The sequence below is a fragment of the Sprattus sprattus genome, assembly GCF_963457725.1.
Source record: "Sprattus sprattus genome assembly, chromosome: 16".
Lineage (NCBI taxonomy): Eukaryota > Metazoa > Chordata > Actinopteri > Clupeiformes > Clupeidae > Sprattus > Sprattus sprattus.
This window is the reverse complement of record NC_137914.1, coordinates 19,171,141-19,183,640: the sequence shown is the minus strand read 5'-3', so window position 1 is coordinate 19,183,640 and position 12,500 is coordinate 19,171,141. Positions and strand designations below refer to the sequence as shown.

Sequence of the window (12,500 nt, the reverse complement as noted above, 5' to 3'; positions counted from 1 at the left end):
AGGAGCCCAGAGCTCAGCACAGGCAGCCAGGTAACAGGCCTCCCCATGCCTCTCTCCCCTTGACAGACCAGCCAACATTCCTCTTCCTACTGGAAGTCTGAAAAGTTATGTTCAGATGGGAGCAACACACACACGCACACGCACACGCACACGCACACGCACACGCACACGCACAACTCATTTCTCACTATATATGTCTCAGTCTTCTCCTCAGCTGGGAACTCGACATTAGCAAAACACACCACACACTGGCTCACACTATCTCCTTTTTGAAGGAGATACATATTGGAGTCTGCCCCTCAGCTGGGAATACACTCTCCCTTTCCTCCCTCTCGTTCTCTCTCTCTCTTTCTCTATCTATCACACACACACACACACACACACACACACACACACACACACACACACACACACACACACACACACACACACACACACACACACGCGGAAACAACAGCAGATGTAAACACACAAACTGCGAAAACCTTTATAGTAACGTTGCATACATCCTCCCTCTGCAGACAAGACTGTTTCAGTCAGAACCTCAGAAACCAGACACAAACAGCAGGGAGCCTAAGGCCTTAGGCAACAGCAGCATCAGCATGGGGCTTATGATCGCCGGTCGGGATATAACATGGCGCAGGGGCAAAATACAATCTTCTTTTCATCCGGCCATAAAGGCCAGCACTTAAATCTGAGAATGATGTTTACATAAAGAGTGTCTGAACACCGTGACACAAGAGAAGAAAACTAAAGAATGGATGACAAAAAAATCTAATATATTGATGTTCGGAACATATAAAAGTCATTCAGTCATAACCTCTCTGTCTTTCTCTCACACACACCTGCAAACACACAGCTGCACGGGGGACCTATTCCCTTTGAAGGCCGTGGGTTAAGGAGATACAACAAAAGTGGAGGCATGATGTTTAATATGGTTGGAGTGTCATCTCTGCTGAGGAGCGATAGCGCTCAGGGGGCGATCAGGGTAATAACCAACGCTGAGCTTTGGGAAAGCACCAAACCTATGGCAGAAGCCATTAGATTTACATGAAAAGATTCCGACACGAATGTTTTTCGCTGCTAAATGACAAAGTAAATAGGATCTGATTTCTCCAGCAAGGCCTCGATTTCCAGTTGCTTCACATTTTCACCTCGAGGGAAAACAGAATTGGAACTGCAACCAACACCCCCCCCCCCCCCCCCCCCCCCCCCCCCAAAAAAAATTTGTCTGAGAGAGAGGGAGAAAGAAAACAAAAGATTGAGCATATTAAATTGAGTCATATTGGTCTTTACATCTCCTGACTTACAAGCAAAAGTGTTCCAATTCAATCCGGCTGCATTGCCTAGGGACTCTTTCCAATGCGATCAGTCTTTTCCTTTCATTTCTTAACTTTTTTTTTCTTACCAACAATTATGCCTACTGCCTCTCTCCGGCTCGAGGGTGAGCTATGGGATTTATGAAACAGAGGGGGCACATTTATTTTATTTATTTGCGTTGTTTCAGATATGTTTTCCTGAAATATTATCCCATGCATTTATTAATGCAACTTCGAGGCCGTCTGCTCCTGGATCATTGCAGGGCCCTCGTTTGTGACTGATGCTAACGTCAACAATAAGACAGCCTCTTCAGGCAATCAAATAACTAGATGGGATGGTGGGGTGGGCTGGGGTGGAGTGTGGGGGGGAGGCAGCTGTTTAATTCATCGACTTCCTCAAGACCTTAATTTATCCCCCCCCCCAACCCACTCCATGACTGCCTGACCATTTTGCATCCACACAGAAATCTATTGAAAGGATCTATTTCCTGCTTTAGCGACTGGAAGACACATCTTGCATTGGAGAGCTTGAGAGAGATGGGGTCTACTAGCCCAGACCCCAAGGGCTCCCCGACAGAAGCCCATTTGTCATTGTGTAATTTATCCCCCTCGTAAACAGCTTCTCATCTTCTATTAAAGAACCTGGGCCCACGGTCTTGACCGTATCTTTTGGGTGAAAGATTTACAATTCAATTTCGACACATCCGGATTCCAGTGCACTCAGGGTGCTTCCCTCTGACTTGGACGAAATAGAGAGAGAGAGAGAGAAAGAGAAAGAGAGAGAGAGATGGGCTGACAGGAAAGAGGGATGGTGATAAAAACATCAGTAATGTGAGATCCCAGAGACTAGGAGCTGACGGCTGGGCATGATGGGGGACCTCTCATAGGGAGTCCTCTGCTGATGGCTACTAAACAAACATGGCTGAAAATCTATAGACCAACACCAACATGCATTCATCTGAATAATGCAGACACACACATCCCACTTGCAAATCTGAGTGTTGACAATGCTGATGCAATGTAAGGAGATGTGGTAAACTCCAGTACAATTCTATTTGCAATGCATAAAATTAGAAGTGAAAATGTACCATATAAAACCTATGCAATAGCAATATGCTTCCTGTGAAAATATGAACACCTTTTTTGTCACATCGACAAATCAATACACACACACTGACAAATAGTCTGACATTTGAAAGGTAACGACTGTCATAGAACAAATAATGCAAAACCATCAACACCGCTCCACTGGTAATATGTTATTCTTAACTTACAGTTCTACCATGAGACCAATGGACAAGAAAGTTAAATCACATTTATACCTATCGAGTATAAAATACCAACACGTAAATTCACACCCCAACAGGATGAATGAAATGCAGTTCCCTTCTCCTTGCTACTGTGGTGAAGCACAGCAGGCCTTTGCTCCCTGCAGATGGGGAGAGGAAGCAATTACACTGAGACTTGTAATTCCATTACAGCAGCGGAAATGAAGTTTATTGTTAATTCCAGTGGTATGGATCATGACCCTAATGGCCTGGGGAGTGGCACTATGAAGGGTGGATTCAAAGGATGATTCATCCAGTGTAATTTATATTTCTTTCAGCATGGATCCTCAATGACCAGTTGGAGGTGGAGATGTAAAGCGGAGATTTTCAGCCTTGAGAGACTCAGAGCCATAAGGAGGTATGAATGAGTAGGAAGGCTCTTGGGACTGGCCTTCAGTAGGATGCATTAAGAAGTATTGTGTCAATCAATCGCAAGTGAAGATCATTAATTCCCATTTATGTCACGGCACAGACATGCTTCAATTCTAATTGAAAATGTGAATCCTCTTGCTTATGATATGTCCCTGATCCTGTTCTCTGTCAAGCCTCTGTGCTGTTTCTGTGACGACCAAGCCGCCCCCCACCCCACCTCACCACACACACACACACACAAACTCGGCCCACACCCCAACCCCTTGGCCATGCAGGTCACCGAGTCTGAGCATCGTCGCAGCCAGGCCTGGTGCCACAGCAAAGGCATTTCATCCCCACCCAAATAAAAGGAGGTTTTAATCTATTAAAGGGATGGATGGTGGCCGAGCCAACACTCCCTGGGATCCATTAGCTTGGCTCGCTCATCAAAGGGCTTTCAGCTCGCTCTGTCTCTCAAGCTCTGTCTTTTTAAATGCCAGTCTAATTCAAGGCTCGGGGTGGCCAAATGTGATTCTTAGGGAATGATTCATTTCTGAGGCCAGAGAATGTAATTTTCTCCAAAGGCATCGTGGGAGCAAGAGCGCAGGTGCCTACGTAAATTCGGGGGGTACAATGTCAAAGACGTTTACTTCCAAAATGCCTGTACATACCAGAGCAATAATTAATGGAGAATTTACGATTCTTAAAGATTAATGTTGATATGTAAGACCAGGGGTTCGGACTGAGGAATCAAAACACTCAAAGGATCCCCCATAACCAAAAATATTATTGAATTATGGGAATGAATATTGCAAGTGGTCCTAATGTTTAACATGGAGGGCACAGGCCTCTCTCTTACTCTGAGATATGAAAGTAATACTGCATGTATTAAATTAAACCTAAAATCTACTTCATCGCTGAGTAAATATTTCCATTGCAATTACGATCTCTGGTTAGACAAGACACTGTAAAGTGGCCATTACATGGGAGACAAACAGAGAACAGAGCAGTCAGCTGAAGACAACAATTCATTGGAAAAACATGAATATGAAGAGAAAATATTTTTAATAGTAATGAAAATAGCAGAGGAGAGATAGAGCGGGGAGAAAGAGAGAAAGAGAGAGATAGAGAGAAAGGGAGAGAGAGAGAAATAAATGGAGTGTGCACAGGAGGGTATTTCTGTAATACTCTGCAAAAAAGGACGTGATAAAATCCTACTGAGTGGTTCTGGAGTAGGTCCCAGTTCTGTCAGCAAAAAAAAAAAAGAAAAAAAGAAAGAAAAAATATTTAAAGAAAGCAGTCCAGCAGCTTGTCAGCTGTTATTTTTGGTCAACAGCTAGTATGAGGATGAGGGGGCCAAGCGTTTAAAATCTCTCATGTGTCTCGCTCTACATGAAGGGGTCAGCTCTGGAGTACACAAACAATCAGAGATGCCTCTGAGAGAATGACGGCTCTGTACGACATCTGACTTACACCCCACTTCCCTTGTCTCTCTCTTCTCCCTCCCTCTATCTTCCTCTCGTTTTTATACCCAGTGCAAACACACAACTGACTGCCATACGATGGCCACTAGGAGGTACTGATAATTCATCCCATAGATGGTCGCATGAATCAAACACTGTCTGCAGCCTGCCTTTTTGTGTCATTGGAGCGTTTGCAGAGAAGGAAACGACTTCTTTCTAATTTTGCCTGACAAGCAACAGTCCACAGCAGCTATACATATGAGATGACTGGCCAGAAAAACCCTAAAATACTCAGGAGTGTTTTTTTTTTTTTTTTTTTACAGTCCTGCGGTTTCCACATGGCAGGATTTCAAAGACAAGATGGAAACCTTGAGTTTTGGCTTGTGTATCTACCTCATTGTTCAGGAGGGGATGAGAAAAAAAAAAAAAAAATGACGCCTCACAAAACAAACCACGGCAATTGTGAGCGCACAAAAGGTATAATTGTAACAAATGCACTGCAGCAAAAACCCCTTTGTTCAGAGATTGTGTCAGAAGGAATGTTCTCCCATACAATGCCTCGTGTTTAAACTGTGTCACGGTGCAAACACTGAAGAGGGATGAAGAAGCCAATTTTTAGCCTTGTGATCTTGGCATGGGCAAAGCAGACAGACGCCAAAGTGTTTCATTAGGCCCTATGGGAGAGGCTGTGGATCCAGAGGCTTGGGGGAGTGTATCGACAGCACAATGAAAGTCTGGCTCGGGCCTAATCCATAAGTCTCTTCTACAACATTACCCAGTGCTCCAAAAAACACAACATATCCTCATCCCTCACACACACCCCTCCACCACCCATCATTCACTTTCTCTCTCAGTCTGTTGCACCTTTTGTCTCATTTTCCTGATGCTGGTTTCTCATTCTTTGCTTTTTAGAGACTACATTTTGTCATTCAACATGTTTCGTTCTGATCCGTATCCGTCTTTCTTTCAGCGAGTCCCTCGGGATGTAGTCATTACTGTCTTTTAAATGAACATTACAGATAAAGTGCAGGAAACCGATCTCTGGGGGACTGGTTTGCTTGTTTCATCGGGAAGCGGCCCATTTGTAGTCATATAAACAACGTGGTATTAAGCAGTGTGGAAGCAGCTAAATGCAGACACAAGGTGTTGTTTACATTGCAAAAAAGCTTGCTGAGTATGGCAAAATAAAAATCACTTGGATGTCGACTTGGGTTTCATTAGTGAAGTTCTCATTAATTCAGTCTAATTCTGACAAAAACTTCCCACGAGCTACAATAACGGAGGCCGGGTTTGTTTCCCATTAGGCAGTCAGCCCTGCAGCTGACTGATATTCTTTCATAAATACAACGTGATTTGATTAATGAACATGGCCTAAGTAGAAGGGAGTAACAAAATAGGCTGAAGAGGTTGTGGTTGAGGTTGAATAGAAGTGGAGTTGAGTGGAGTGGTGTGTGTGTTTGTACATACCTACCAGGGTGGTACTGGCGAGTTTTTTCATGTGAAAATAGGAAGCAATCAACCAAAGAATTCACCCCAGAAGTTTTTAAATCAATAGAGGAAAAATCAACCAGCCGTCACCTTTTTCTAATGCCTCTCAGGAATAAAGGTGTGTGTGTCTACTCAGTGAAAGAATCATATTGATAAAAAAAAAAACATTTAAACTATTGAGCCAACAGAGTTACAATGAGGGGGCACTTAATGAACCAACTCTCTCTGCTTACCTATGCATTTATTAACATTTTTCAAGTTGTACTGAGACGGGAAAAAGAAAAAGCAGAGAAAATTATGAGCCAAGAAAACTTTATCCGATACTTTTTCCTTCAGTGCCCTCGGGTGACCTGCACAACAGGGAGCTCCTGGCGAGAACCGGAGGGGGAGAAAATAAATGCGTTGCATCAAAATGTTTTCCTCCTCCCTCAAAATCATTGGGCGCCTTCGGAAAAATTAGCCATGAAACATTCGAGACGGCACATTTATTTCACTGGAGGCTGCCAGGGATGGTGGCGGTGGACGTCACCGTAATGTGCCTGTCACTGTATTGTTTGCCGAGCTTTATTAGAGGGATAAAGCGATGGCAGTTTAATAAAAGACGATCCTGCCATGGGTGATGGGGAGGACGAGGGAGAGCACAGTCTGTGTGCGAATCACAGGAGGTCAAGGACACTGGCTGAACATCCCCTCAATCATCTACTCATAACAAAAAAATAACCATTAAAAAAAAAAAACATCAGGTGCCTACTCCTGTGTAGTCAGTGCTCAATGTCTGGTATTCAGTCCTAGACCTCACCCACCACACTGAGCTCCTACCATCTTTATTCTTTTGGAAATAATGGGCACTTCAGGTACCAGTCCGGCTGGAATGCTACTGAGTACACGTGCACCAGCATCTTTGGAGAACTTTAAAAGGTGGAAGGAACTCAAGGGGAAAAATAAGAACAACTTTGAAATAAAGTCAGTGTTGACATCTAGACCCACCCAAACCCCCACGCAGTGATCAGAATGTACTGTTATTCTGCTTGTAAAAACACTCCAAGTACCCGGCTCTTTTGGAAAAGATTTCTGAGGTCTTGGGTCAGTCAAGGCCTCATCATTTTCAGAGCGAGACACTGCCTGAGGTATGACTGGATATGATTGATATTGTCTTCGAAGAGCATTCATTTAAAGCAGGCAAGGAGCTACAATGCCTTAACACATCTTCTATAGTTTACTGACAAAAAGAGTTGTGCATTTAGAGCAGTGTTAGGATGCACGGCAAACATGCACATTTCTGTGTGGGAGTGTTTGGTTTCTTTGTAACTTCTAAGAATGTGTGAGTTTGTGTATATGTTTGTATGTGTGTGTATGTGAGTGTGTGCATGTGCATATGTGTGTGTGTTCGGCCACTTTTGTTAAGATTGGGATCAGGGTTAGGTCTTTATTTACCAGAGTGGAGGAGAGAAAGGAGAAATCAATGACTTTGCCGCGGGAGAAGTGTACAGATCAATGGACACTTTCAAAAAGCCTCCAAAAAAAAACAGAAAGAAAAAAATCAATGGCTCTTACATGTCATTGATGATTGTTTGGCTGGGGAAGAAAGGGAGCGACAAAGCACACCTGCGCACTGGGAGGAATGACTCCCTCTCCTCTCTTCTCTCCCCCTCTCCCTTTCTCACTCCTCTCTCCAGCTTCTCCCCTCCATCTTTTTCCTCTCCTCAACCTTCTCTCTATCCCTGCTGTGTCGCTTTCTCCATCTCCACATACCTCCCTCCCTCCATCTCCCTCCTCTCTCTGCCCCTCGCCATCTCTTATGCTTTCTCTTTCTCTCCATCCATCTCTCTCTGTCCCCATCCCTCTCTCTCTCTCTCTCTCTTTCCTTCCCGGTCCATTTATCTTCCTGCCCCCTCTCCTAAACTGTCCCTCAGAGCACCCTTGCCTCCTGCTCTCGGCTTCAACACTTCACTAGTTTTAATTTTCACTCTCAGGTGGGCTAAGAGCAGAAGGGTCTACGCAGGGCCTCCATCTCAGACACACACACACAAAAACACACACTTCTGCAGAGCCCCTCTCGGTTGGTTGTTTTTTGGGAGATGGACGGAGGGCATTGGGTCAGGGTGGCCCCTTCCTGTCCCTGTGATGGGACCGGGGCTCTCAAGCAAGAGGAGAGGTAGACGGGTGACGGCGTCTCGGCTGTGTCAGTCAGCCTCGCCAGCGGATGACAGAACACCCCATAATGGTGCGCACTGGCTTCACGGGTCATTAGGCAAGGCAGACATCAGAGATGGGCAGGGAGCTGAGCGCTGAGTGATGGTGTCGCGGCAACAGTCTAACCCCCCCAGCCCCCCCCCCCCCACACACACACCTTCCCACCTCCACCCCCCTACACCGCCTCTACTTTGACACGGAGCGTCTGACAGCCACCATCACCTAACTTTCAGACACTTTTCCTCGCTTGCTGTGTGTGCACCTGTGTGTTTCTTTGTCTCTCTCACACACACACTCTCAAGTAGGTAACACACAAACTACACACACTACGGAATGGTTAATGTGCTTTCAGCTTTTTTCCCCCTGTGACCTTGACTTAAGAATGCCATTGAAATGGCACACGATTCGAGTGAGTTGGTACGGTTGTCGGCAAAATAAAATCCCTCTCATGGCTCGTCCTCTGGAACGAGGGAGAGAGAGAGAAAGAGAGAGAGAGAGAAAGAGAGAGTGGAAAAATCAGCTCATGCGAAATGAGTGCTTCTTACGTATGTAAAGTGTGCACCCAGCCAAAAACATAAATATTCAATCTTGCCACCAAACTGTGCACGGAACCACAGACAGAGGGTCACTCTCCAACCACCACGTCAAAACAAAACACTCACAGAAAGCGGAAGAGAGAGAAGGAGGAGGGAGGTGGTGGCGTTTCTCTCTGTCTTTCTCTTTGATGCTGCTATCCAACAAGAACAAAAATGGAGGGCGTAAATAAATCCCACAAAACAACAGCGTTGGCAGTAGCAGCGCTGCAGCGCCTTGAAGCTAGCGCCTTGTTAAGGGTGGCCTGAGCAGAAACACTAGGGTCTGTCTGTGGTGCCCTGAAGACATTATTAAACACAGAGGAAAGTCAGAGGGCCCAGGCCTGCCCAGCCAAGGCATCAGAACGCATCGCTGCACTCCTGGAGCTGGGCCTGTGTGTGTGTGTGTGTGTGTGTGTGTGTGTGTGCGTGCGTGTGTGTGTGTGTGTGTGTGTGTGTGTGTGTATGTGTGTGTATGTGTGGGTTTACGTGTGTGCTCCTGGCCCCCCGGCCCTATTTACAGCACCAAAAAGTGGATTGTGTTCGCTGCGCTCCACACCCCTAAACACTGCTTTGATTTCTTGTCCTGCAACCCCCCATCACCCACACACACACACACCACTGCTCCAAGCTTTGACACTCACACTTACTTTCTCTCTCTCTCTATCCTTCTCCCTATTTCCCCCTACCTCTTTCACTCTCTCTCTCTCTCCTCCCATCTCTCCCACTTTGCCTCCCCTCTCCTCTCCTACTTTCTCCCTTGGGCCCCCATTTCTCCTCCTCCTCCCTCTTTCTCTCCCCTCTCTCTATCTCTCTCTCTCTCTCTTTCTCAATCCCCCTTCTGTGGTTGGTGGTTTTTTAGTGGCCAGTGCCTGTGGAGAGCCGTCTCGCTGGAACGAGCGCTTCAAGTTCTAACTAGAGTGGGAGACCGTCTGCCAGGGCCTTAAATACCCCCTCCCCTCCCCTCTCTTATCTTCTCCTCATCCTCCTCTGTCTCTCTCCCCTCCTCTCTCTCTCTCTCCCTTCCTCTCCTCTCTTCTCCTTATCCTCCTATCCCTCTCCCTTGTGCTTCGGAACAAAGGGGAGAAAGTTTCTGCTCATTCCCTGTTTTTTCCCAACTAAAAAGGATGGCTTTAAGTAGCTCTGTTGGCACACCCTTGGGACAGGATGAAAACAGGGTGAGGAGATGGAGGGAGGGAGAGAAAGTGAGAGAAAGAGGAAAAGGGAGAAAGAGAGAGGGAGAGAGAGAGGGAGAAAGACGAGGGGAAAACGCTTCTTCTGCACAATTTAACCAAGAACAAGAAGAAGAAAAAAAAAGCTCAGAGGGTTTTGTAAACAGGGGGAAAAGCTGATGGGTAGATATTTTAGAGAGAAAGAGCAAAAAACGCAAACCCAATAAGAACGTTTTCGCTGTGACTGATGTTTTTTCATGAACCAGACCACAGAGATCCATTTTTTCCCTTTTTTTTTCTTTGCCGGAGACAAACTGAGCGTTCTGTTGTGACAGGATCTCTGAATTTTAAACACTCCAGCGCGGCTCTCGCTACAAAGGCGCATTTATATAGGCGTTTATTTATTCATGTTATTTTCCCCTCCTATGCAGCCTTTTACAAGCCTCCAGGTGCAGCCCCCTCCCACTCCTGTTTATTTTCTATACTTTGCCCAACTAGCAGTTTTGCAGAAATGTCATTTGTTGTTGTGTTGTTGGTGGTCCTTGTTGAATACGGGTGTGGAATGCAATTTTTTTTATAAAAAATGCTCGGCCACTCTCTGCTTTAGAATCATCAGCCGAACCCCATGGGACAGTGTTAGTGTTAGTGGGCTGCGCTGGTGAGAGGCTGCCTGGTGGGTCTATGTTCACGTCTCAGCACAGTATAGCACAGCGCACCACAGCGCTCATTTCCATTACACTCCATTTCCCACAGTACTGTATAAATTCAGTCAAGATGGAGAGAGGTCTAATTCGTGGCGGCATTAACGAGGCACTGCAGACCGCCAGCTCCTGCTTACTGGCCTCATCGGGTACCGCTGTGGCCCCTCAGCCCCCTCGTCAGGGGAGCGCTCCGCCTCGCTCTCGCCCTCGCCCTCGCTTCCCATCCGCTCTACCTGAGCACCCTCGAGTGGCCATAATCGCATCACAAACACACAGCATAATCACCTGTAAAGCTGATCATTATGGAGGACAAGATTTGAAAGAGAGAGAAAGGTGGAGAGTGAGAGAGAGAGAGAGAAAGAGAGAGAGAGATGGAGGGAGGAAAAGTGAACAATGCTAATCTTCTTTGCGATGGCCTTCCTGTATGGCATGTAGTGTGTGTCCGTGAAACATAAAGCTATTTTGCTTCTGAGAGCCCCTCGTGGGAGGTAGGCTGTTGGCTGACTTCCTTATTGCTGTCAGTAGAAACCAAATGAAGGGGTTTGTTTCCGGCTGATCACGTGGGGAGATTACAGAGGAGAGAGGAAGGCTGACTTACGCTGACGAGGATCTGTGGGAAGGGTCCGCGCGAGTTCTCAGGCACGTTGATCGGCGGGATCACCCAGTCTCGCTTGTGGCGGTGGAGCCCATTGGACCGCGGTTTCCTGGGGAACCTGATGACAAAAGGCACAGGTTGGGGCCCATGGGTCTTCCCGTCTGCACTCCTCTCCGTCAGCGCCTGGGAAAGACCAAAGAACACAGGTTAGGTCTCAGTCACAAAAGGAACTCATTCCACCACATGCTATTCTGATTTTCGTTCAGTTTATGGCTACACACAAACAACAAAAGGTTGTTCGAATTTTTTAAATAAAGGTGGTTGACCATAAAATTGGCCGATGCTTGTTTTGTGTTTCCATCATCCTATGAATGAACTTTTGATATTGATCACAATGTTTTTCTCGCTGTGAGAGGGGCCCAACAGTCTCCACTTTAAAAAACCCAAACAACATCTCCACAATCAAACAAGTCAAAACACTATACAATTCCAGCCCTGAGACCCATGGATTCCTTTCATTGTTGTTGGTAGTCCAATGTTACTGCAGTTGAAAGCTATCCAGAGGGCAAACAGAGCAACCTGACTAGACAGACTCAGCAAGAGCAGTAACATGGGCCAATAACAAAACCAGCACTCACTCACACACACACACACACACACACACACACACACACACACACACACACACACACACACACACACACACACACACACACACACACACACACACACACACACACACACACAAACACACACACACACAAACACACACACACACACACACACACACACACACACACACACACACACACACACACACACACTTGCCTAAGCACACTATGGTCAACACCAACTCCGCATATTTCTGTAAGATGTTATACACTGTACATGTTCGTGACCTGTGTGTATTGTCACTGAAGTATGTTTCTGCCTGCTGTATGTAACATACTGTTTATGTATGTTGCAGATCAATGTACTTTATTCATCTATATTTTTTACACATTGCAAAGGGATGCACATGACTCATTTAATCAGATTTGACAGATTTGATTTATTTTCATATTTGTTTACTCATGCATGGTCTCGGAATCGTACTGCCTTTGTCTTGTACATGACGAGGAAACTTGTGAGCTTTTGAACTATGGGGTTTTATGCCAGCACTGTGAAAGCACGGCATTACAGCTGACACCTGCCTGTGCCTATGAATTTACACTGGCTGTTATAGCACCCAGGGCCAGCCCAGCCCCAAGCTGCATCCCTGCCCCGTAAGACAGAGAGACATAGCGGATGCAGGCGGTTTAGAGGGGGTGGAGGTGGT

General features: G+C 46.0%; 1 protein-coding gene across 1 annotated transcript in view; it reads right to left on the bottom strand.

The window, feature by feature from the left end:
- LOC308377008 (cadherin-4-like) overlaps positions 1–12,500 on the bottom strand; it is a gene marked incomplete at its 5' end in the record, with an annotated part of 304,531 nt that overhangs the window by 94,914 nt on the left and 197,117 nt on the right. The window contains one exon of the mRNA XM_080853540.1: positions 11,186–11,365. Within this exon, the coding sequence (XP_080709666.1) occupies positions 11,186–11,365 (180 nt within the window). The remainder of the gene's footprint in view (positions 1–11,185; positions 11,366–12,500) is intronic.